Raw genomic sequence first — 25,770 nt, 5'->3', positions numbered from 1 at the left:
GGGGGGATTCAAAAAATGGGGCTGAGAACCCCAAAAACGGGGCTGGAAACCCCAAAAAATGGGGTTGAGACTCCAAAAATGGAGCTGGAAATGCCCAAAAATTTGGTTTGAACACCCCAACAATGAAGCTGGAGACCCCAAAAATGAGGATGAGACCCCCAAACTGGTCTGGACACGCCCCCCCCCCCCAAACTGGTCTGAACTGGGAGGGGTCCCCCAAAATCCCCCCGAGAGAACGAAACCCCCCCAAAAATGGGAATGAAGAGTCCAAAAATGGGAATAAAAAACCCCAAAAATGGGAATAAAAAAAACCCAAAATGGGAATAAAAAACCCCAAAATGGGAATAAAAAACCCCAAAAACAGGAATAGAGCGCCCAAAAAAACCCCAAAAAGGAGGCACAAACCCCAAAATTCGGGTTGAGACCCCCCCCAAAAAATGAGGCGGGGACCCCCCCCAAAATCGGTCTGCAGGGGGAGGGGAGGGGTCCCCAAAACCCCCCCGGGGCGAACAAAACCCCCCCAAAAACCTTCCCCAAAAACTGGGGATAAAACCCCCGAAAATGGGAAAAAAGAGCCCAAAAAAAGCCCCCAAACCCCAAAATTGGGGCTGAACCCCCCCCCAAAACGAGGCGGGGACCCCCCAGGATTGGTCTGGAGGGGGAGGGGTCCCCAAAACCCCCCCGGGACCCCCAAAATTCGCTGCCCCCCCCTCACCTGGAGCGGCCGCCGCGGTTCCAGAAGGGGAAATGAACGGGGGGGGGGCAGGAAATCCCAAAAACGGGGGCGGGGAGGGGCCGGGGGGGGGCGGGGACACCCCAAAAATTTCGGGGGGAAGTTGGGGACACCCCCCACAAGAAAAAAAAAAAATTCGGCATTTTTTGGGGGGAAAAACTCCAAAAATTGGGGTTTTTATGGAGGAAAAATGCTCCAAAATTGGGGTTTTGTTTTGGAGGGACTGCCCCAAAATTTGAGGGGTTTTGGGGTGAAAACCTCGAGGGACACCCCAAAAATTTTCGGGGGGAAGTTGGGGACACCCCCACCAAAAAATTTCGGGGGTTTTGTGGGGGAAAAACATCAAAAATTGGGTTTTTTTTTTTTTTTGAGGAAAAAGCCTCAGAATTTGGATTTGAGGAACCGCCCCCAAATTTGGGGTTTTTTGGATGAACTGCCCCCAAATTTGGTGTTTGTTTTTTTTTTTTTTTTTTTAGGAACTGCCCCAAATTTTGGGGTTTTTTTTTTTGAGGAACCGCTCCCAATTTTGAGGTTTTTGGGGTAAAAGAGCTCGGGGGGACCCCAAAATTAACGGGATCACCCCAAAATCAAGGACAAAACCAGAAGATTTTTGGAACTTTTATTTGACCAAGACAAAATTTGGCGAAGGGGGGGGACCCCAAAATCCCCTCGGGGGGAAGTTTGGGGACCCCCTCCCCCACACACAGGTGAGATTTGGGGGTTTTTGGGGTCCCCTCAGGTGAGATTTGGGGGCCCCCCAGGTGAAATTTGGGATTTTTGGGGTCCCCTCAGGTGAAATTTTGGGACTTTTTGGGGTCCCGGTCACACCTGGGGGGGCTCAGGTGGGATTTGGGGTCCCCCTCCATCACACCTGGGGGGGGTCGCTGGGTTCTCCTGTGGGGGGGAGAGGAAAAAAAAAGGGGCTGGAGAGACCCCAAAAAATCCCAAATTCCCCCCAAAAATCCCAAATCCACCCAGAATCCCCAATGCCCCCCAAAATCCCCAAAATCCGCAAACGCCCCCAAATCCCAAATCCCCCCCAAAATCCGCAAATCCCCCCAAAATCGCCAATCTCCCTAAAATCCCCCCAAAATGCCAAATCCCCCCCAAAATCGCCAATCTCCCCAAAATCCCCCCAAAATGCCAAATCCCCCCAAATCCCCCCAAATCCCCGATCCCCCCCAAATCCCAAATCCCCCCAAAATCGTCCCAAAATCCCAAATCCCCTCAAACTCCAATTCCCTACATGAGTTTTAGGGTCCCCCAGGTGCCCCTCCAGGTGAGTTTTTGGGGTCCCCCAGGTGAGATTTCAGGTCCCCCAGGTGATTTTGGGGTCCCCCAGGTGCCCCCTCAGGTAAATTTGGGGACCCCCCTCCCCCCCAGGTGAATCCGGGGCTCCCCAGGTGAGTTTTGGGGTGACACCAGGTGAGTTTTCGGGACCCCCCAGGTAAATTTGGGGACCCCCCCCAGGTGCCCCTTCGGGTCATTTTGGGGTCCCCAGGTGAACTTTTGGGACCCCCCCCAAAGTCCCCCCCCCCAGGTGAGTTTGGGGTCCCCCGGGTGAATTTTCGGGACCCTCAGGTGATTTTGGGGACCCCCCCCAGGTGCCCCTTCAGGTGATTTCGGGGTTCCCAGGCGAGTTCGGGGCTCCCCAGGTGAGTTCTGAGGCGCCCAGGTCACATTCGGGACCCCTCAGGTGATTTTGGGACCCCCCCAGGTGAATTTTTGGACCCCCCCCCCCCCCCCAGATGATGTTGGGGTCACCCAGGTGCCCCCTCAGGTGAGTTTGGGGTTCCCCAGGTGATTTTGGGGCCCCCCAGGTGATTTTGGGGTTCCCCAGGTGCCCCCTCAGGAGGGTTTTTGGGACCCTCAGATGATTTTGGGGTCCCCCCAGGTGAGTTTGGGGTTCCCCAGGTGAGTTTGGGGTCCCCCCCAGGTGAATTTTGGGACCCCCCCCAAACCCCAAAACCACTCCCGGGGTCTCTCAGGGATGGATTTAATGCAGCAGCAGCAGCAGCAGCAGCAGCAGGTACAGCCAGGTGTGCCCAGGTGTGCCCAGGTGTGCCAGCTGTGCCCAGGTGAGTCAGTGCAGCAGCTCCAGGCAGCGACAGACCCCAAAGAACCCCCCAAAAGTTCTTCAGAGACCCCAAAAATCCAGCCCAGCTGTGCCCAGGTGTGCCCAGGTGTGCCCAGCTGTGCCCAGGTGTGCCCAGCTGTGCCCAGGTGAGTCAGCGCAGCAGCGACAGCCCCCAGAAGTTCCTCAGAGACCCCAAAAAAACCCCTGAGAAACCCCCAAAAGTCCACCCCAGAGCGAAGCAGAGGTGCCCAGGTGTGCCCAGGTGTGCCAGCTGTGCCCAGGTGAGTCAGTCCAGCAGCGACAGCCCCGAAAGCTCCTCCAGAGACCCCCAAAAAGGTTCCCACAAGCCAAGCAGCAGTGCCCAGGTGTGCCAGCTGTGCCCAGGTGTGCCAGCTGTGCCCAGGTGTGCCAGCTGTGCCCAGTGTGCCCAGGTGTGCCCAGGTGAGCTCAGGTGAGCCAGTCCAGGAGCAACAGCCCCAAAAGATCCCCAAGGAACCCCAAAAAACCCCCAAAAAACCCCCAAAATCCACCCCAAAGCCATCCAGGTGTGCCAGCTGTGCCCAGCTGTGCCCAGGTGACCCCAAATTGGGAACTGGGGGGATCCTGGGGGCCTCTCCAGCGGAATTTTGGGCAGAATTTTTGAAGTTTTGGGGTAAATTTGGTGTTTTTCGGGGGTCCCGAGGGGATTTTTGGGGGTCCCGGGGCTGAGTTGGGGATGCTTGGGGGCATTTTGGGGCTTTTTGGGGGGTCCCAGATGTGTTTTTGGGGGGATTTTGGGGATTTTTGGGGGGGTCCAGGGGTGTTTTTGGGGGGATTTTGGGGATTTTTGGGGTCCCAGATGTGTTTTGGGGAGGGATTTTTGGGTTTTTTTGGGGGGGGGGTCCCGAGGGGATTTTTGGGGGTCCCAGGGTGGTTTGAGGGTGATTTTGGGAGTGAATTTTGGGTTTTTGAGGGGATTTTGGGGTTTTTGGGGTGAGTTTTGGGGATTTTGGGGTCCCAGGGCGATTTTTTGGGGTTTTACTTTTTGGGGTCCCAGAGCTGTTTTTGGGGTGACTTTGGGGTAAATTTTGGGATTTTTGGGGTCCCAGAGTTGTTTTTGGGGTGACTTTGAGGATTTTTGGCTGAATTTGAGGATTTTGGGGGTCCCAGAGTTGTTTTGGAGGTGATTTTGGGGGGTTTTGAGGAGGATTTTGGGGCGTTTTGAGGTGGTTTTGGGGGGGATTTTGGGATTTTTGGGGTGAATTTGGTATTTTTGGGGGTCCCACAGCTGTTTTTAGGGTGACTTTGGGGTGAGTTTTGGGTTTTTTGGGGGATTTTTGGGGTGAATTTGGGGGTCCCAGAGCTGGTTTTGGGGGGGGATTTTGGGGTCTTTGGGGTGAATTTTGGGATTTTTGGGGGGGATCCTGGGGGTCCCAGAGCTGTTTTTAGGGTGATTTTTGGGGTAAATTTTGGGTTTTTGAGGGGATTTTTGGGGTGAATTTTGGGGATTTGAAGTTTTTGGGGTGTATTTTGGAATTTTTGGGGGTTTCTGGGGCGAATTTTGGGATTTTGGGGGTCCCAGAGCCGCTTTTAGGGTGATTTTTTTGTGTGAACTTTGGGGATTTTGGGGCGAATTTTGGGGATTTTTGGGGTGAGTTTTGGGGGGAATTTGGGGGTTTTGGGGTGAATTTTGGGATTTTTGAGGGGATTTGAGGTTTCTGGGGGGAATTTGGGGTTTTTGGGGTGAATTTGGGGGGTTCTGGGTCAGTGTGGGGGAGGGGAGCTCTTACGGAAACGAACCCTCTGGAAATCCGAGATCTCCACCCCCGGCCCTGTGGGAACGGCACCAGTATAAACCAGTATGGACCAGTATGGACCAGTATAAACCAGTATGGACCAGTATAAACCAATTCACACCAGTCCAGACCAGTCTAAACCAGTTAAAACCCCCCCAGCAACCCCCCCAGTGCCTCCCAGTACAAACCAGTAACCCCCGAATCCTCTCCCAGTCCCCTCCCAGTTCCCCCCAGTCCATCCCAGTTTATCCCAATCCCCTCCCAGTCCATCCCAATCCCTCCCAGTCTCTCCCAGTTCCCTCCAGTTTGATCCCAGTCCCCCCAGTTCCCTCCCAGTCCACCCCAGTTTGTCCCAGTAACCCCCAATCCCCTCCCAGTTTATCCCAGTCCCTCCCAGTTCCCCCTAATCCCCTCCCAGTCCCTCCCAGTATATCCCAGTCTCTCCCAGTTCCCCCCAGTTTATCCCAGTGCCCCTCAATACCCTCCCAGTCCATCCCAGTTCAATCCTAATCTCTCCCAGTCCCTCCCAGTTTATCCCAGTCCCTCCCAGTTCACCTCAATCCCCTCCCAGTCCCTCCCAGTTCCCCCCAGTCCCTCCCAGTTTATCCCAGTATCCCCCCCCAGTTTATCCCAGTATCCCCCCCCAGTTTATCCCAGTATCCCCCCCCAGTCCCTCCCAGTTTATCCCAGTATCCACCCCAGTTTATCCCAGTTTACCCCAGTATCCCCCCCAGTTTACCCCAGTATCCCCCCCAGTTTACCCCAGTATCCCCCCCAGTTTATCCCAGTATCCCCCCCCAGTTTATCCCAGTATCCCCCCCCAGTTTATCCCAGTTTACCCCAGTATCCCCCCCCCAGTTTATCCCAGTTTACCCCAGTATCCCCCCCAGTTTACCCCAGTATCCCCCCCAGTCCCTCCCAGTTTACCCCAGTATCCCCCCCAGTTTATCCCAGTATCCCCCCCAGTCCCTCCCAGTTTATCCCAGTATCCCCCCCCAGTTTATCCCAGTTTATCCCAGTATCCCCCCCCAGTATATCCCAGTCCCTCCCAGTATCCCCAGTACCGTCGGGGGGGGTCCCGGTCCCGTTTGGCTCCGGGGTCTCCGGGGGGCTCTGGCAGGGGCTCGGGGGGGGGAGGGGCGGCTCCGGGACCCCGCCCTGGGCTGGGGGAGGGGCGGGGGGGGGCGGCCCTGGGCGAGAGAGAGAGCGAGAAACTGGTTTGGACTGGTTTGGACTGGGGAGAGACTGGGGGTCACTGGTTTGAACTGGGACGCACCAGGGGGGTCACTGGTTTGAACTGGGGGTCACTGGTTTGAACTGGGGGTCACTGGTTTGAACTGGTTTGAACTGGGGGGAGTCACTGGTTCGAACTGGGGGTCACTGGTTTGAGCTGGGACGGTCGCTGGGAGTTACTGGTTTGAACTGGGGGGGGGTCACTGGTTTGGACTGGGCCATATCAGGGGGGTCACTGGGATGAACTGGGGGTTACTGGTTTGGACTGGTTTGGACTGGGGGGTGTTACTGGGGGTTACTGGTTTGAACTGGGAGTTACTGGGATGAACTGGGGGTTACTGGTTTGAACTGGGGGTTACTGGTTTGAACTGGGGGTTACTGGTTTGAACTGGGGGTTACTGGGATGAACTGGAGTTACTGGTTTGAACTGGGGGTTACTGGGATGAACTGGGAGTTACTGGTTTGAACTGGGGGTTACTGGTTTGAACTGGGGGTTACTGGGATGAACTGGGGGTTACTGGGATGAACTGGGGGTCACTGGTTTGAACTGGGGGTCACTGGGATGAACTGGGGGTTACTGGTTTGAACTGGGGGTTACTGGTTTGAACTGGGGGTTACTGGGATGAACTGGGGGTTACTGGGATGAACTGGGGGTCACTGGGATGAACTGGGAGTTACTGGGATGAACTGGGAGTTACTGGGATGAACTGGGGGTTACTGGTTTGAACTGGGGGTCACTGGGATGAACTGGGCGTTACTGGGATGAACTGGGCGTTACTGGGATGAACTGGGGGTCACTGGGATGAACTGGAGTTACTGGTTTGAACTGGGAGTTACTGGTTTGAACTGGGCGTCACTGGGATGAACTGGGGGTTACTGGTTTGAACTGGGGGTTACTGGGATGAACCGCGGGGTTACTGGTTTGAACTGGGGGGGGGTCACTGGTTTGAACTGGTCTAAACTGGTTCGTACCGGGGGGCTCACTGGGGGTCACTGGTTGGCGCTGGTTCCCACTGGTCTGTGCCGGTTCAAACCGGTTCCCACTGGTCTGTGCCGGTTTGAGCTGCTCGGGGCCGGGCCCTTCCTGCCCCTCCCCCTCCTGCCCTTCCTCCTCCTCCTCCTCCTCCTCCTCCTCCTCGTCCCCCCCGCTCAGATCCTCCCACTGATCCGAGTCCTCCTGGGAGCCCCCCGGGCCCCCCCCCGGGCCGGCGATGGCGCCTTCCGGAACCTTCTCTGGGACCTGCGGAAAAACGGGGTCGGGGGGGGGGGGGGTGGGGGGGGGGGAGAAAATCACAAATTACCAAAAAATTCCAAATCCAAAAAAAACCCCGCCCAAATTATCGAAATTCCCAGAATTCCCAGCAAAATTCCCAAATCCCTAAAAATTCCAAAACCCGAAATTCCAAGGGAATCCCGAAGTTCCGGGAGGTCCCGAAATTTCAAAAACCCCCCCGGGGTTTACATTCCCAAAATACCTGATTTCCCCAAAATTCCCCAAATACCTGATTTCCCCAAAATTCCCAAATCCCAGAATTCCGGGGATCCCAAAATTCCAAAAAAAAAAAAAATCTCAAATTCCCAAAATTCTGGGGGGGTTCCAAAATTCCCCAAATTCAAAACTCCCAAATCCTAAAATTCTGGAGGGTCCTTAAATCCCAAATCCCAACTCCCAAAATTCCAGGGGGTCCCCAAAATCCTGGGGGAGGGATCCCAAAATTCTGGGGAGTCCAAAATCCCAAACTCAAAATCCCAACTGACCGAGTCCAAAAATCCAAATGCAAAAATTCCAAAATCCCAAAAATCCCAAAATCCCGGGGGGTCCCCAAATTCTGGGGGTCCCAAAAATCCCCAAATCCCAGAATTTGGAGGGAACTCCCGGATTTTGGGGTCACCTGGGGGCTCTCAGGCTCCGGGCTCGGCTCCGGCTGCGGCTCCCAGCGATCGTCGTGGAAACTGCGAACGGAATTTGGGGAGAAATTTGGGAATTCAGGGCAAAAATGGGGAAATCCCCAAAAAAACCCCGTAGGAAATGGGAATTCAGCCCAAAATTTCTGGGAAAAGGGAAGGAAGAGGGGATTGCCCACCCCCAAAAAACTCCAGGAGCCCCCAAAATCCCCCAATTTCCCCCCCCAAAAAACAAAATGTGTCCCCAAATCCCCCTAAAATCCACAATAGTTGCATCAAAATCCCAAAAATTCCCCCCAAAACCCAAAATCATCTCCAAAAATCCCCCCAAAATCTCCAAAAATCCCCCCAAAACCCAAAATCCCCTCCAAAAATGCCCCCAAAAATCCCAAAAAATCCCCCCAAAATCCCCTCCAAAAATGCCCCCAAATTCTCCCCCCAAAATCTGCAAAATCCCACTAAAAATCCCCCAAAAATCAAAAAAAATTCCCCCCGTAAAAAAAAAAAACCCAAATCCCCTCAAATGTCACAAAAATCCCGACAAAAATTCCCTTAAAAATCCCCCCCAAAAAATCTACAAAATCACCCCCCGAATCCCAAAATTCCCCACAAAAATAAAAATCCCCCAAAATTCACCAAAAATTCCACCAAAATAACCAAAATCCCCTCAAAATTCACCAAAAATTCCCCACAAAAATCTCCCCCCAAACACCAAAATCTCCCCAAAAATATCCCCCCAAAAAACCAAAATCCCCCCAAAAATTCCCCAAAATCCCCCCAAAAATTCCCCAAAATCCCCTCAAAATTCACCAAAAATTCCACAAAAATTCCACCCAAAAAACCGAAATTCCCCCCAAAATCAACAAAAAAAAAATCCCACAAAAATCTCCCCCCAAAACACCAAAATTCCCCAAAAATTCCCCAAAAATTCCCCAAATTCCCCCAAATGCCCCAATCCCGCCCCTCCCCCTCACCTGTAGGGCCGCCCCTCCCCCCTCTGGCGGCCCCGCCTGCGGCGCGCGCGGTGGGGGAGGGGCAGGAACTCGGCCAGGGTGGGGGGGGGAGGGGCGGGGCCGGGCCGGGCCCCTCCCCCATCCGGGTCCTCCGGGACCCCCGAGAACCTGGGGGGGGGGAAGGGCACGGTGGGACCCCAAAAACCTCAAAAGTTACCCCGAAATTCATCCGAAATTCACCTCAAAATTGACCCCAAAACCTCCAAAATTTACCCCAAAATTCACCCCAAAATTGACCCCAAAAACTTCAAAGTTTACCCCGAAATTCACCTCAAAATTCAGCCCCAAACCCCCCAAATTGACCCCAAAATCTCCAAAATTGACCCCAAAATTCACCCGAAATTCACCTCAAAATTCAGCCCCAAACCCCCAAAATTTACCCCAGAAACTCCAAAATTGACCCAAAAATTCACCCGAAACTCACCTCAAAATTCAGCCCCAAACGTCCAAAATTGACCCCAAAACCTCCAAAATTTGTCCCAAAATTCACCCCAAAAACTTCAAAGTTTACCCCGAAATTCACCCGAAACTCACCTCCAAATTCAGCCCCAAACCCCCAAAATTGACCCGAAAACCTCCAAAATTTACCCCAAAACCTCCAAAATTGACCCCAAAATCGACCCCAAACACTTCAAAGTTTACCCCAAAATTCACCTGAAATTCACCTCAAAATTCAGCCCCAAACCCCCAAAATTGACCCCAAAACCTCCAAAATTTACCCCAAAATTCACCCGAAATTCACCGGAAAATTCAGCCCCAACCCCCAAAATTGACCCCAAAATTGACCCCAAAATTGACCCCAAAATTCACGTGAAATGAAACCACCAAAATTCACCCTAAAATTCAACTGGAAACCCCAAAATCCCAGTTTTTGGCCTAAAAATCCCATTTTTTGGTCTAAAAATCCCATTTTTTCGCCTAAAAATCCCATTTTTTGGCCTAAAAATCCCATTTTTGGATCAAAAAAAAATCCCATTTTTTGGCCTAAAAATCCCATTTTTGGATAAAAAAAATCCCATTTTTTTGCCAAAAAATCCCATTTTTGGATCAAAAAAAATCCCATTTTTTTGCCTAAAAATGCCATTTTTTCGCCTAAAAATCCCATTTTTTCACCTAAAAATGACATTTTTTGCCCAAATTTTTGGGGTTTTCTCCCAAAATCCCCGTTTCCCCAAAGCACGCACGCGTGCTCGGGTTTCTGCGCGTCCCACTCCCTCCTCCAGGCGCCGCGGGGGTCTCGGTGTCGCTGCAGCCGCTCGCGGTCGATGCGCTCCCGCTCCCTCCCCAAACCCCATTTCCCTTTCCCAAAATCCTGCATTTATTCCTCAAAACCCCACTTATTTTTTTCCCCAAAATCCCAATTTTTTTAGTCTCAAAATCCCATTTTTGCCCCAATAATCCTGGGGGTTTTTGTCTAAAAATCCCACTTTTTTTCACTAAAAATCCCATTTTTGATCTAAAAATCCCATTTCTCTTGTCCCAAAATCCTGCATTTTCTTCACCCAAAAATCCCTTTTTTCTGATCCCAAACCCCCATTTTCACCACCTCAAAAATCCCATTTTTTGATCAAAAAAATCCCATTTTTTCCCCTAAAAATCCCATTTTTTCGCCTAAAAATCCCATTTTTTCGCCTAAAAACTCCATTTTTTCGCCCAAATTTTTGGTTTTTTTTTCCTGAAATCCCCGTTTCCCCAAAGCACGCACGCGTGCTCGGGTTTCTGCGCGTCCCACTCCCTCCTCCAGGCGCCGCGGGGGTCTCGGTGTCGCTGCAGCCGCTCGCGGTCGATGCGCTCCCGCTCCCTCCCCAAACCCCATTTCCCTTGTCCCAAAATCCCGTCTTTTCTTCACCCAAAAATCCCTTTTTTTTGTATCCCAAACCCCCACTTTCACCACCTCAAAAATCCCATTTTTTGATCAAAAAAATCCCTTTTTTTGGTCTAAAAATCCTATTTTTTGGCCTAAAAATCCCATTTTTTCGCCCAAAAGCCCCATTTTTTTTTCCCCAAAAATTCCAATTTTTCTTCCCCAAAGCACGCACGCGTGCTCGGGTTTCTGCGCGTCCCACTCCCTCCTCCAGGCGCCGCGGGGGTCTCGGTGTCGCTGCAGCCGCTCGCGGTCGATGCGCTCCCGCTCCCGTTTCCAGCGCTCGTGCTCCGCCCGCTGCCGCCCCGTCATCCACAGCGTGGGGTCCAGGGGGGGAGACCCCTCCCCAAAGCGGGGCCCCCCCCGCCGCGCCTGGGGCAGATACAGAAAAATCGGGCAATTGAAAAAAAAAAATTAAAAAAAAATTCGGTGGAAATCCCAAAAAAAAAAAAAAAAAAACCAACAAAAAATCACATGAAAAGCACCAAAAATCTCATTAAGAAATAAAAAAAATCCCCACCCCCAAAAAAATAAAATCCCATTAAAACCCCCCCAAAAAATCCCCCCAAAAATCCCATTAAGAAACCCCAAAAGTTCTCATAAAAAAATAAAAAAAAATCCCATTAAAAAGCAAAAAAATCCCCCAAAAAATCACATTAAAACCACCTAAAGTCTCATTAAGAAATCAAAAAAATTTCCCCCCCAAAAATATAAAAAAAATCCCATTAAAACCCCCCCAAAAAATCCCCCCAAAAATCCCATTAAGAAACCCCAAAAGTTCTCATAAAAAAATGAAAAAAAAAATCCCATTAAAAAGCAAAAAAATCCCCCAAAACACCAGCAGAAAAATCCCCCAAAAAATCACATTAAAACCACCAAAAATCTCATTAAAAAATCAAAAAAATCCCCCCCAAAAATAAAAAAAAATCTCATTAAAACCCCCCCAAAAAACCCCAAAAAATCCCATTTAAAACCCCCCCAAAAAATCCCCCCCAAAATCCCATTAAGAAACCCCAAAAGTTCTCATAAAAAAATTTAAAAAAATCCCATTAAAAAGCAAAAAAATCCCCCAAAAAATCTCAAAAGAAATCCCATTGGAAAACCCCCAAAACACCAGCAGAAAAATCCCCCAAAAAATCACATTAAAACCACCAAAAATCTCATTAAAAATTCAAAAAAATCCCCCCTAAAATAAAAAAAATCTCATTAAAACCCCCCAAAAACCCCATTAAAAACCCCCCAAAATGGGGATTTTTTGGACATTTTTGGGGGGATTTTTTGGGGTTTTTAATGGGATTTTTGGGGTTTTTAGTGGGATTTTTTGGGGATTTTAATGGGATTTTGGGGGGGGGGGGCATTTTTTGGCAATATTTTTTTGGGATATTTTGGTGAATTTTCAGAGGTTTTATTTGGGATTTTTTGGGGGTTTTGGGGGGTAAATTCAGGGTATTTTTGGGGTAAATTTTGATGATTTTTGCAGTAAGTTTTGATGATTTTGGGGGTAAATTCAGGGATACTTTTGGGGTAAATTTTGGGTACTTTGGGAATTTTTTCAGGAATTTCTGGGGTGAATTTGGGCGTTTTCGGGGTAAATTCAGGGGATATTTTTGGGAATTTTTTCAGGAATTTCTGGGGTGAATTCGGGCATTTTCGGGGTAAATTCAGGGGATATTTTTGGGAATTTTTTCAGGAATTTTCGGGGTAAATTCAGGGGATATTTTTGGGAATTTTTTCAGGAATTTTCGGGGTGAATTTGGGCGTTTTTGGGGTAAATTCAGGGGATATTTTTGGGGTAAATTCAGGGTATTTTTGGGAATGTTTTCAGGAATTTCTGGGGTAAATTCAGGGGATATTTTTGGGGTAAATTCAGGGGATAATTTTGGGAATGTTTTCAGGAATTTCGGGGTGAATTTTGTGTATTTTGGGGTAAATTCAGGGGATATTTTTGGGGTAAATTCAGGGGATATTTTTGGGAATGTTTTCAGGAATTTCGGGGTGAATTCAGGGGATATTTTTGGGAATGTTTTCAGGAATTTTGGGGTGAATTCAGGGGATATTTTTGGGAATGTTTTCAGGAATTTTGGGGTGAATTCAGGGGATATTTTTGGGGAATTTTTTCAGGAGTTTTCGGGGTGAATTCGGGCATTTTTGGGGTAAATTCAGGGGATATTTTTGGGAATGTTTTCAGGAATTTCGGGGTGAATTCGGGCATTTCGGGGTACCCACCGAGGCCTTGCCGAAGTCGGGGCCCCCCCAGTTGCGTTGGTGGCGCCGGGGGCCCCCCCCAGGGCCCCCCCCCGGCTCGGGGCCGCAGCGCCGCGGATCGTCCAGAAAGTTCCGCACCGGGTTGGGCTCCTGCAGCCCCTCCTGGGACAGAATGGGTTAAACTGGGACAAACTGGGACAGAATGGGTTAAACTGGGACAAACTGGGACAGAATGGGTTAAACTGGGACAAACTGGGACAGAATGGGTTAAACTGGGACAAACTGGGACAGAATGGGTTAAACTGGGACAAACTGGGATAGACTGGGACAAACTGGGGTTATAAACTGGGATAGAATGGGTTAAACTGGGACAAACTGGAACAGAATGGGTTAAACTGGGAGGGATCGTCCAGAAAGTTCCGCACCGGGTTGGGCTCCTGCAGCCCCTCCTGGGGAAAACAGAGTTATAAACTGGGACAGACTGGGATAGAATGGGTTAAACTGGGACAAACTGGGACAGAATGGGTTAAACTGGGACAAACTGGGAGCCCCTCGTGCCACAAACTGGGGTCACTGGGATGGACTGGGAGGGACTGGGAGGGGATTGGAGAGCACTGGGATAAACTGGGAGGGGCTTTGGGGGCACTGGGAGGGACTGGGACAAACTGGGACAAACTGGGACAAACTGGGACAAACTGGGAGCCCGTCCTGCCACACTGGGCTTACTGGGAGTTAACTGGGAATTCCTGAGAATGACTGCTTTGGACGGGTCTGTACTGGTTTGTACTGGTCTGTACTGGTCTGTACTGGTTCATACTGGTTCATACTGGTCTGTACTGGTTCCTGGTGGTTCATACTGGTTCATACTGGTTCATACTGGTCTGTACTGGTTTCTCACCCTGCAGCTCCGCTCGTACTCCGCGATTTTCTCCATCTCCTCGTTCATCTGCTCGATGTTCTGCAGCCGCCGCTGCTCCCACTCCTGGGAGGGCACAGAATGACCCAAACCCACCCCAAAACTCACGCAAAATTCACCACAAACCCACCCCAAATTCACCCCAAAATTCACTCAAAATTCACCCCAAAATTCACGCAAAATTCAACCCAAATCCACCCCAAAATTCACTCAAAATTCACCCCAAAATTCAACACAAAATAACCCAAATCCACCCCAAAATTCACTCAAAATTCACCCCAAATCCACCCCAAAATTCACTCAAAATCCACCCCAAAATTCACTCCAAATTCACCCCAAAATTCAACACAAAATAACCCAAATCCACCCCAAAATTCACTCCGAATTCACCCCAAAATTCACTCAAAATTCACCCCAAACCCACCCCAAAATTCAATCCAATTTCACATCAAAATTCAACACAAAATAACCCAAATCCACCCCCAAATTCACTCAAAATTCACCCCAAATCCACCCCAAGATTCACTCCAAATTCACCCCAAAATTACCCCAAACTCCACACAAATTCCACCCAAAATACCCCAAAATCAACCCCAAATTCCCCCCAAAATGACCCCAAATCCCCCTAAAAATGACCCCAAAATCCACCAAAATCCCCCCAGATTCCCCCTAAAAAATGACCCTAATTCTACTCAGTTACCCCAAAATCCACCCCAAATTTACCCTAAATCCCCCTAAAATCACCCCAAATTCCCCTAAAAATGATCCCAAATTTCCCCCAAAAATTACTCCAAATTCCCCTAAAAATTCCCCCTAAAAATTACAACAAATCCCCCAAAATCCCCCCAAAAATGACCCCAAATCCCCTTAAAAGTTGCCCCGAAATCCCCTTAAAAATTCTCCCCCAATCCCCCCAGAAATTACCCCAAAATCCCCCCAAATCCCCCAAAAAATTCCCCCTAAAAATGACCCCAAATCCCCTTAAAAATAACCTCAAACCCCCCAAAAATCCAACAAAACTCACCCCAAAAATCCACCAAAATTCACCCCCAAATGACCCCAAACTCCACACAAATCCCACCCAAAACTACCCCAAAAATGACCCCTAAAACCCTAAATTCCCCCTAAAAATTACAACAAATCCTCCAAAATCCCCCCAGAAATGACCCCAAATCTCCCCAAAAATGACCCCAAATCCCCCTAAAAATCCCTGCAAAATCCTCCCAAATCCCCCTAAAAATGACCCCAAAATGCCCCAAAATGCCCCAAAATCCCCAATTCTCACCTGGGATTTTCTGTCGGCGGCGTCGCCCCCGGGCCCGGCCCCTCCCCCCCTCCCCCGGGCCCTGCGGGGCCGGGACCCCCCGGGACCCCCCCCCCAGCCCGGGCTCCCGGCCCCTCCCCCACCCCGGGGGGGGCGCCCCGAAATGCCGGGGGGGGGTCCCGGGCCCGGCCCTGGGGGCTTCTTCTGCCTCGGGCTGGGCCCGGCCTGGCAGGGGGAAAAATCAGAGAGAAATTCAAAATATACACAAAGAAACGAAAACATCAATCAAAGACCCCCCCCAAAAATCCTCCCTGAAAATGCCCCCAAAATACCCCAAATGCACTGAAAATAAACACAAATAAAGCCAAAAAATTCTCCCTGAAAATCCCCCAAATACACCGAAAATAAACCCAAATAAAGCCAAAAAATCCTCCCTGAAAACCCTCCCAAAAAACCCCAAATACACTGAAAATAAACCCAAAAATCCTCCCTGAAAATCCCCCCAAAAAACCCCAAATACACCAAAAATAAACCCAAAAAATCCTCCCTGAAAAACCCCCCAAAACCACCAAAAATAAACCCAAATAAAGCCAGAAAATCCTCCTTGAAAATCCCCCCAAAATACCCCAAATACACTGAAAATAAACCCAAATAAACCCAAAAAATCCTCCCTGAAAATCCCCCCCCAAAACACCAAAAATAAACCCAAATAAACCCAAAAAATCCTCCCTGAAAAACCCCCCAAAAAACCCCAAATACACCAAAAATAAACCCAACAAAAGGCAAAAAATCCTCCCTGAAAAACCCCCAAAATACCCCAAATACACCGAAAATAAACCCAAAAATTCCTCCCTGAAAATCCCCCCAAAATACCCCAAATACACCAAAAATAAACCCAAATATACCCAAATAAACCTCCCTGAAAATCCCCCCAAAACACCAAAAATACACCAAAAATAAACCCAAATAAAGCCAAAAAATCCTCCCTGAAAAACCCCCAAAAACACCAAAAATAAACCCAAATAAAGCCAAAAAATCACTCAAAGATGCCCCCTCAAAACCAGCCCAAATAAACCCCCAAAAAACCCCAAATAAATAAAAAACCCACCCAGAGACCACCCCCCAAAACCCCAAATTTCCCCCCAAAAAACCCCAAATTTCCCCCCCAAAATTGCCTCCTAAAAAACCCCAAATCCTTCCCCAAAAAAAAACCCAAATGCCCCCTAAAAAACCCCAAATCCCCTCCCCAAACCCCACAACTCCCCCTCCAAAACGCCCCCTGAAAAACCCCAAATCCTCCCAAAACCCCAAATTCCTCAAAAACCCCAAATCCCCCCCAAAACCCCAAAAAAACCCCCAAATCCCCCCCCCAAAAACCCCAAATCCTTTCCCAAACAACCCCAAATCCCCCAAAATTTCCCCCAAAATCCCAAATCCCCCCAAATCCCCACAACTGCCCCCTCAAACACCCCAAGACTCCCCCAAAAGACCCCAAATCCCCCCCTAAAAAATCCTTCCCCAAAAACCCCCAAATTCACCCCCAAAACCCCAAATCCTGTCCCCAAGACTCCCGAAAAAAACCAAATCCCCCCAAAAGACCCCCTAAAAAAAACCCCAAATCCTCCATAAACAACCCCAAATCCCCCCTGAGACCCCCAAAAACCCCAAATCCGCCCAAAATCCCCCCCCAGAAACCCTAAACCCCCCTGAAAATCCCCCCCAAAAAACCCCGAATCCCCCCCCTTAAAAACCCCCAAAAAACACCAAATCCCCCCCCCCCAAAAAACCCCAAATCCTCCCCAAAAAAACCCAAAACCCCCCAAAAAACCCAAATCCCCCCAAAAAACCCAAAACCCCCAAATTTCACCCCAAAATTTCCCCGTTTCTCACCCCCGAGGCTCCCTGGGGGTCTCTGTCCCCTCTCCGGGGCGGCCGGGCGGTCACAGCGCCGCCCTCACGCTCCGCCCGCCGCCGGTCCTCCTCGATCTCCTGCGTTTGGGGCAGATTTGGGGATTTTTGGGTTTTTTTTGGGATTTAGGGGCTTTTAGGGAGAAATCTGGGGTTTGTTTTGAGGGGTTTTGGGGCGAATTCATGGGTTTTTTGGGGTTTTTCAGGAAGGGATTTGGGGTCACGGCGCCGCCCTCACGCTCCGCCCGCCGCCGGCCCTCCTCGATCTCCTACGGGAGGAATTTGGGGATTTTTGGGAAAATTTGGGTTTTTTGGGGTTTTGGGGGGAATTGGGGGTTTTTTGGGGGGGAATTTCGGGTTTTTAGGGGTTATCAGGGAGGATTTTGGGGGTTTTTGGCGGTGAATTTGGGATTTTTACGTGGCGGGGGGCGGGCGGTCACAGCGCCGCCCTCACGCTCCGCCCGCCGCCGGCCCTCCTCGATCTCCTGCGTTTGGGGCACATTTGAGGGAATTTGGGGTTTTTTTGGGTTTTTAGGGGCTTTTAGGGAAATCTGGGGGGTTTTTTTTTGCGGGGTTTTGGGGCGAATTCATGGTTTTTTTGGGGTTTTTTGGGAAGGGATTTGGGGTCACGGCGCCCCCCTCACGCTCCGCCCGCCGCCGGCCCTCCTCGATCTCCTACGGGGGAAATTTGGGGATTTTTGGGAAAATTTGGGTTTTTTGGGGGGTTTTGGGTTTTTCGGGGGGGGAATTTCGGGTTTTTATGGGTTATCAGGGAGGATTTTTGGCGTTTTTTGAGGTGAATTTGGGGTTTTTAGGTGGGGGGGGGGCGGGCGGTCACAGCGCCGCCCTCACGCCCCGCCCGCCGCCGGCCCTCCCCGATCTCCTGCATTTGGGGAAAATTTGAGGGAAATTGGGGTTTTTTTTTTGGGATTTAGGGGCTTTTAGGGAAATTTGAGGGGGTTTTTTGGAGGGGTTTTGGGGGGAATTCATGGTTTTTTTGGGGTTTTTCAGGAAGGGATTTGGGGTCACGGCGCCGCCCTCACGCTCCGCCCGCCGCCGGCCCTCCTCGATCTCCTACGGGGGAAATTTGGGGATTTTGGGGAAAATTTGGGTTTTTTGGGGTTTTGGGGGGAATTGGGGTTTTTTGGGGGGGAATTTCGGGTTTTTAGGGGTTATCAGGGAGGATTTTGGGGGTTTTTGGCGGTGAATTTGGGGTTTTTAGGTGGCGGGGGGCGGGTGGTCACAGCGCCGCCCTCACGCTCCGCCCGCCGCCGGCCCTCCTCGATCTCCTGCATTTGGGGAAAATTTGAGGGAATTTGGGTTTTTTTGGGGTTTTTTTTTGGATTCAGGGGCTTTTAGGGAGAAATCTGAGGGGTTTTTTTGAGGGGTTTTGGGGCGAATTCATGGTTTTTTTGGGGTTTTTCGGGAAGGGATTTGGCGTCACGTCGCCGCCCTCACGCTCCGCCCGCCGCCGGCCCTCCTCGATCTCCTACGGGAGGAATTTGGGGATTTTGGGGAAAATTTGGGTTTTTTGGGGTTTTGGGGGGAATTGGGGTTTTTTGGGGGGGAATTTCGGGTTTTTAGGGGTTATCAGGGAGGATTTTGGGGGTTTTTGGAGGTGAATTTGGGGTTTTTAGGTGGGGGGGGCGGGCGGTCACAGCGCCGCCCTCACGCTCCGCCCGCCGCCGGCCCTCCCCGATCTCCTGCATTTGGGGAAAATTTGAGGGAATTTGGGTTTTTTTGGGGTTTTTTTTTGGATTCAGGGGCTTTTAGGGAGAAATCTGAGGGGTTTTTTTGAGGGGTTTTGGGGCGAATTCATGGTTTTTTTTGGGGTTTTTCGGGAAGGGATTTGGCGTCACGTCGCCGCCCTCACGCTCCGCCCGCCGCCGGCCCTCCTCGATCTCCTACGGGGGAAATTTGGGGGGATTTGGGGTTTTTGGGTTTTTTTTTTTTGGGATTTAGGGGCTTTTAGGGAGAAATCTGGGGCTTTTTTTGAGGGGTTTTAGTCGGAATTTTGGGGAAAATTTGGTTTTTTTTTTGAGGAAATTTGGGGTTTTTCTGGGCTTGTCCAGGCGGCATTTGGAGTTTTTTAGGGGGGGGGTTCTCAAGGGGATTTGGGGTTTTTTGGGGTTTTTTGGGGTTTTGGGGAAATGTGGGGTTTTTTTGAGGGGTTTTTGGAGGGAAATTCGGGGATTTTTTGGAGGAAATTTGAGTGTGTTTTGGTGGGGATTTGGAGTTTTTTTTTTGGAGGTTGTCAGGGGGAATTTGTGGTTTTTTTTAGGAGGAAATTTGGGGGTTTGGGGAGGATTTTTTAGGGGAGATTTGGAGTTTTTTGGGTTTTAGGATTTTGGGGGGGAAATTTGGGGTTTCTTGGGCAGGAAATTTGCGGGTTTTGGGAGACTTTGGGTGTTTTGGGGGGAATTTGGGGGTCACAGCCCCCCTTGCACTCCAGTCCTCCTCGATCCCCTGGGATTGGGAAAATTTGGGGGAAATTTGGGGATTTTGGGGTGAAATTTGTGGATTTGGGGGTTTTTTGAGGTGAAATTTGGGTTTTTTGGGGTTTTGGAGGTAGTCGGGGGAAATTTGGGGGTTTTGGGGGGGCTCAAGGGGGATTTGGGGTTATTTGGGAAAGATTTTGAGAGATTGGGGATTTTTCCAGGAGGATTTGGGGTTTTTTGAGAGTCAGAGGAGAAATTGGGAGGCAGAAGGGACCGGGAGCCCCAGAAATCCCAGAATTTGGGGTCATTTTTGGGGACAATTTTGGGGTAATTTTGAGGGAAATTGGGGATAATTTGGGGAGGCATAAAGTTGATTTTGCAGTAAAACTTGGAAAAGATTCTGGGGTAATTTTCAGTGATTTTGGGATAATTCTAGACAGGATTTTGGGATAATTTTGGTTGGATATTGGGGTGATTTTGGGGTTATTTTGGGCTGATTTTGGGGATAATTTTGGGGCGATTTTTGGTGATTTTGGGATTTTTTGGGTGGATTTTGGGGTAATTTTGGGCAGGATTTTGACGTGATTTTCGGTGATTTTGGGATATTTTTGGGTGGATTTTGGGCTAATTTTGGGCTAATTTTGAGTAGATTTTGGGGTTTATTTTGGGATAATTTTGGGCAAATGTTAGGATAATTTGGGGTGGTTTTGGGGGTTTATTTTGGGGGTAGTTTTGGGCAGGAGTTTGGAATAATTTTGGGGTGATTTTCAGTGATTTTGAGATAATTTTTGGGTTTATTTTGGGGGTCACAAGGACTGAATTCAATCCCCTCCCCCCTCTGGGTGACCTCAGGTGACCCCGGTAATTCCTGCCCCTCCCCCACCCGGGATCAGCGGGGATTTAGGGGGGGGGGGGGAGGGGCGGGGGAGGGGGGAATTGGGGGGGGTCGGGGTGGGGGAGGGGCAGAAGGGCCTGGGGGATTTTGGGGCATTTTTGGGGGGTCCTGGGGGGAATTTTGCGGGAGTTTTTGGGGATTTTGGGGAGGTATTTGGGGGGTCCTGGGGGGAATTTTGGGGGGATTTTTTGGGGGGATCTCGGGGGAATTTTGGGGGGTCTCAGGGAGGTTTTTTGGGGAGAATTTTGGGGGGTCCTGGGGGGATTTTTTGGGGGGATTTTTGGGAAGTCTCAGGGGCATTTTTGGGGGGTCTCTGTTGGTGTTTTTGGGGAGGGTCCCGGGAGGTTTGGGGGGGGCAGGGTCTTTTTTTGAGGATTTTTGGGGGGAACTTCAGGCGGTTTTGGGTGGAATTTTGGGGTTTTTTTGATGATTTTTGGGGAAATCTTGGGGGGATTTTTGGGGGGAACTTAATGGATTTTGGGTGGAATTTGGGGTTTTTTTTTTAGAGGATTTTAGGGGGGATTTTGGGGGAAACCTCGGGGGGATTTTTTGGGGGTAATTTCAGGGGATTTTGGGTGGAATTTTGGGGTTTTTTTGGAGTTTTTTTTGGGGGGTTTTTTTTGGAGGATTCTTGGAGGTATTTTTGGGGAAATCTCGGGGGGATTTTGGGGGGAATTTCAGGAGGAATTTTGGGGGGTTTTTTTGAGGATTTTTTGGAAAATCTTGGGGGGATTTTGGGTGGAATTTCAGGGTTTTTTGGAGAATTTTTGGGGGGATTTTTGGGGAAATCTCGGGAGGATTTTGGGGGGAATTTCAGGGATTTTTGGGGGGTCTCTGTTGGTGTTTTTGGGGAGGGTCCTGGGAGGTTTTGGGGGGGGGCAGGGGTTTCTCTTTAGAGGATTTTGGGGAAATCTCGGGGGAATTTCAGGGGGTTTTGATTGGAATTTGGGGTTGTTTTGGAGGATTTTGGGGGGATTTTTCGGGGCAATTTCAGGGGGTTTTGGGAGGAATTTTGGGGTTTTTTTTGGAGGATTTTGGGGGGGAATTTCAGGAGGTTTTGGGTGGAATTTTGGGGATTTTGGGGCGAATTTCAGGGTTTTTTGGAGGATTTTTGGGGAAATCTCGGGGGGATTTTTGGGGGGAATTTCAGGGATTTTTGGGGGGTCTCTGCCCCCTCTCCTGACCTGGTAGCGCCGCACCAGAGCCTCGTTCTTCCTGCGCAGCGCCGCGATCCTGCGGTCCAGCTCCGCGTCCTTCTCCAGCGCCGCCGCCTGCCGGAGCCCAAAAAATCCCAAAAATGGAAAAAATAACAAAAAACACAAAAAAACAAAACAAAACAAAACAAAACAAAACCCTAAAACTCCCCGGAAAACCCCTCGAGAAAATTCAAACTGAAAAATCAAAGAAAGGGGAGGGGGCTTCGGTCAGGGGGATCCCCCCAGGGGGAGCAGAGAGAGAATCCCCCCAAAAAAAAGGAAAAAATTCCCAAAAAAATCCCCCAAAAAAGGAAAAAAATCCCCCCAAAAAAAGGAAAAAATTCCCCCAAAAAAAATCCCCCCAAAAAGGAAAAAAGTCCCCCAAAAAAATTCCCCAAAAAAGGAAAAAAAATCCCCCGCAAAAAAACGACAAAAACCCCCCAAAAATCCCTAAAAAAAATCCCCCAAAAAAAACCCCGAAAAAAGGGAGAAAAATCCAAAAAAAAATCTCCCAAAAAAAAAGGGAAAAAAGTCCCCCAAACCCCGCCCCCAAAAAATTCCCCAAAAAAAGGAAAAAATTCTTCAAAACATCCCCAAAAAAGGAAAAAATCCCCCCCCAAAAAAGGAAAAAATCCCCCCGAAAAAAAGGAAAAAATCCCCCCAAAAAAAGAAAAAAATCCCCAAAAAAATCCCCCAAAAAGGGGAAAAAAAATCCCCCAACAAATCCCCAAAAAAAGGAAAAAAATCCCCAAAAAATCCAAAAGAAAAAAAGAATCCAAAAAACTCTTAAAACTTCCAAAAAACGCCGTGAGAAAATCCAAAAGAAAATAAAAAAAACTTAAATAAGGCCCAAAAAAATAAAAAAGCACCAACACCCCCCAAATCCTCCCTAAAACTCCCCAGAAAACCCCAAAAAATCTCCAAAAAAGCCTCAAAAAAAAAAAAAAAAAACCAAAACATCCCAAAAAACCTGGAAAAAAATACCAAAAGAAACCCTAAAAATGCCCAAAAACTAAAAAAAAAAAAACCACTTAAAATCCACTGGGACTGGGGAGACCCCTCCCCACCCAAAATCCCAGACCAGTGACACCCCCCCCCAAAAATCCCACCGGGAACTCCTAAAAAATCCCAAAAAATAAAAAAAAAAAAAATCACAAGAAATCTCCCAAAAAACAAAATTAAAAAAAAAAAAAAAATTCAAACACACCGAGACCGGTGAAACCCCCCCAAAACTCCCACTGGGAACCGGAGACCTCCCCCCCACAAAAAACCCTAAAAAATCACAAGAAATGCCCCCAAAAAATCAAAATAAATCCCAAAAAAAAAAAAAAATAACAAAAGTCCCCAAACCCACCAGGACGGCGCAGAGCCCTCCCCAACCCCCCCAGAGCCCCGAGCCCACCCCGGAACCGCCGGAACGACCCCCGGGACCCACCCGGGACGCCCAAAACGACCCCCGGGACCCTCAGAACGAACCCCGGGACCCCCCCGGGACCCCCCAGCCCCGGCCCGGCCCCCCCCGGACCCCCCCGAGCCCCCCGGACCCTCCCGGAACCCCCCGGGACCCCCGGACCGACCATGGCGGCCCCGGGAGCGGAGCCGGTCCCGCCCACGTGTGCGGCGCCACTTCCGCTTCCGGCATGGGCGGGGCGAAGGCTTAAAGGGGCGATGGCGGAAAGGTGGGGACCACAGTGGGAGGATTAAAAGGGCAATGGTGGGGAATTGGGGGGGTCCGCTTGTCGCTTTTGTCACCCCCCAGCTGATGTCACCCCATGTTGGTGGCACCTCTGTCACCCCCTGGAGGGGTCACTTGGTGTCTCCTTGTCACTTTTGTCAGCCTTGACCACCTCCAAGTGATGTCACCCCCCTATTGGTGGCACTTTTGTCACCCCCTGGTGACGTCACCCCGTGTTGGTGGCACCTCTGTCACCCCTGGGAGGTGGCACTTAGTGCCCCTTGTCACTTTTGTCATCCCAAGTGGTGGAACCTCGGGTTGGTGGCACCTCTGTCACCCTTGGGCGGTGCCACCCCGTGTCCCCTCGTGTCCCTGTGTCCCCTCCCTGTGTCACTGTCCCCTCAGTGTCCCCTCCCTGTCCCCACCCCACTCCAGCCCTGGGCCTCGATGTCCCCAAGTGCCACCAGCCCGATGTCCCCGTGTCCCTTCACACCTCAGTGGGGGCGTCCCCTCCTGTCCCCTCATTGTCCATCTGTCCCCTCACTGTCCTTCTGTCCCCTCCTGTCCCTCCCCGTGTCCCTCTGTCCCCCCTCAATGTCCCCCTGTCCGTCTGTCCCCCTCCTGTCCTTCTGTCCCTCTGTCCCCTCTCTGTCCCTCTGACCTTCCATGTCCTTCTGTCCCTCCCATGTCCCTCTGTCCCCCCTCAATGTCCCCCCTTCTGTCTGTCCGTCTGTCCCCTCTCTGTCCGTCTGTCCCCCTCAATGTCCCTCTGTCCCTCCTGTGTCCTTCTGTCCCATTCCTGCCCCTCTGTCCCCTGTTGTCCCTCTGTCCCCTCAATGTCCCCCCTCAATGTCCCCCTGTCCCCTCAATGTCCCCCCTTCTGTCCGTCTGTCCGTCTGTCCCTCCTCCCTGTCCGTCTGTCCCCCTGTCCCCTCAATGTCCCCTCTCTGTCCGTCTGTCCCCTCAATGTCCCCTCCGTGTCCGTCTGTCCCTCCCGCGTCCCCCGGTCCATCCTCACTCCCCGCTTTCTCCGCTTATGGGCGTGGCCCCGCCTCGCCCCGCCCACTCTGGGCGTGCCCACGGGGCAGGCGATGGGCGTGGTCTCTCCGGCCCCGCCCCCCGGCTGTCTCCATGGCAGCTGCGGCTCTGGCCGAGGCCGCGGCCGCTGATTGGCTGAGCCGGGGCGCGCGCGGCGCCGGGGGCGGGGCCAGGCGGGGCTGGGGGGAAACTGGGGGGAAAGTGGGGGGGGAGAAACTGGGAATAACTGGGGAGAAACTGGGAATAACTGGGAATAACTGGGAATAACTGGGGGGGAACTGGGGGGAAACTGGGGGGAAACTGGGGGGAACTGGGGGAGAAACTGGGAATAACTGGGGGAAACGGGGGGGATTAATAGGGGAAACTGGGGAAGATCGATAGGGGAAATTGGGAATAACTGGGGGGAACTGGGAATGAGTGGGGGGATCTATAGGAGAAACTGGGGGGGGATCTATGGGGGGAACTGGGAATAACTGGGAATAACTGGGGGGGATTAATGGGGGGAACTAGGTGGGAAACTGGGGGGAAACTGGGAATAACTGGGGGGAAACTGGGAATAACTGGGAGGGATCTATAGGGGGAACTGGGGGGGAACCGGAGGAAAATGTGTACCTGTGGCACAGTCACACCTGTACCTTTACCTGTGCTCACACCTGTGCAGGTGCCTGTAGGTGAGCCTGGACCTGTGCCTGTATTGACACCGGTACCTGTGCTTGTATTGACACCTGTACCTGTACTTACATTGACACCCGTACCTGTACTGACACTCGTACCTGTACTGACACCCGTACCTGTACTGACACCCGCACCTGTACTTACATTGACACCTGTACCTGTACTGACACCCGTACCTGTACCTGTGCTTACATTGACACCTGTACCTGTACTGACACCCGTACCTGTACTTACATTGACACCTGTACCTGTACTTACATTAACACCTGTACCTGTACTGACACCCGTACCTGTACCTGTATTTACATTGACACCTGTACCTGTACTGACACCTCTGTTTGGTACCTGTGGGTGCTGCCCACACCTGGCACCTCCGGCTGTACCTGTCCCCATACCTGTCCCTGTACCTGCAGGCCACACCTGTGCCTGTGTCTGTAGCTGCCACCTCACCTGTACCTGTCCCTATAACTGGTACCTGTCCCAGAGCTGTCCCTGTCCTGTCATCTGTCCCTGTTCCCTTGTCTGTGTCACCTGTCCCATTCTCTGTCCCCTTTCCTGTCTCTCTGCCTTGTCCCTCTCATCTGTCACTGTCTTCTATCCTCATCCCTGTCTCCTCTCTCACCTGTCCCCTCTCTGTCCCCTCACCTGTCCCCTGTCTCACCTGTCCCCTCTCTGTCCCCTCACCTGTCCCCTGTCTCACCTGTCCCCTCTGTGTCCCCTCCCCTGTCCCCTCTCCCACCTGTACGCCCTGTCCCCTCTGTCCCTGTCCCCTCACCTGTCCCCTGTGTCCCCCCCGTCCCCCCCTCTGTCCCCTCACCTGTCCCCTCTCTCCCCTGTCCCCTCTCTCCCCCCTCTGTCCCCTCACCTGTCCCCTCCCTCCCCTGTCCCCTCTCTGTCCCCTCACCTGTCCCCTCTCTCACCTGTCCCCGCCCCCCCCCCTTTTTCCCGCGCTCTCTCTCC

General features: G+C 51.0%; 1 protein-coding gene across 2 annotated transcripts; it reads right to left on the bottom strand.

The window, feature by feature from the left end:
- Nucleotides 1-1,357: 1,357 nt before the first annotated feature.
- Nucleotides 1,358-23,472, bottom strand: CCDC9 (coiled-coil domain containing 9). 2 transcript variants are annotated; one of them, XM_058822869.1, is made up of 13 exons: nucleotides 23,000-23,472; nucleotides 21,411-21,497; nucleotides 16,876-16,974; nucleotides 15,007-15,210; nucleotides 13,704-13,787; nucleotides 12,827-12,967; nucleotides 10,776-10,972; nucleotides 8,698-8,844; nucleotides 7,711-7,771; nucleotides 6,791-7,058; nucleotides 5,650-5,775; nucleotides 4,590-4,621; nucleotides 1,358-1,627 (listed from the first exon to the last, which is right to left on the bottom strand). In XM_058822869.1, the coding sequence occupies exons 1-13, from the start codon at nucleotides 23,000-23,002 to the stop codon at nucleotides 1,556-1,558; spliced, it is 1,521 nt and encodes a 506-aa protein (XP_058678852.1). In that variant the 5' UTR covers nucleotides 23,003-23,472; the 3' UTR covers nucleotides 1,358-1,555. The 2 variants fall into 2 exon arrangements, with proteins under 2 accessions (XP_058678852.1, XP_058678853.1); XM_058822870.1 differs by having other exon boundaries at nucleotides 1,365-1,627; nucleotides 4,580-4,621.
- Between the last annotated feature and the right edge of the window lie 2,298 nt (nucleotides 23,473-25,770).

Source organism: Ammospiza caudacuta, chromosome 35, assembly GCF_027887145.1.
Source record: "Ammospiza caudacuta isolate bAmmCau1 chromosome 35, bAmmCau1.pri, whole genome shotgun sequence".
Classification (NCBI taxonomy): Eukaryota; Metazoa; Chordata; class Aves; order Passeriformes; family Passerellidae; genus Ammospiza; species Ammospiza caudacuta.
This window is presented reverse-complemented; position numbering and strand designations above follow the sequence as displayed.

What these genes read in the sequence shown, in the direction of transcription:
- CCDC9 (XM_058822869.1), bottom strand. An exon ending in GCGCAGAAACCCGAGCACGC is followed by an intron (nt 8,845 to 10,775) that starts GTGCGTGCTTTG and finishes CCCCCCCCCCAG; the next exon opens with GTTCTCGGGGGTCCCGGAGG. An exon ending in GGGGAGGGGCGGCCCTACAG is followed by an intron (nt 7,772 to 8,697) that starts GTGAGGGGGAGG and finishes TTCCGTTCGCAG; the next exon opens with TTTCCACGACGATCGCTGGG.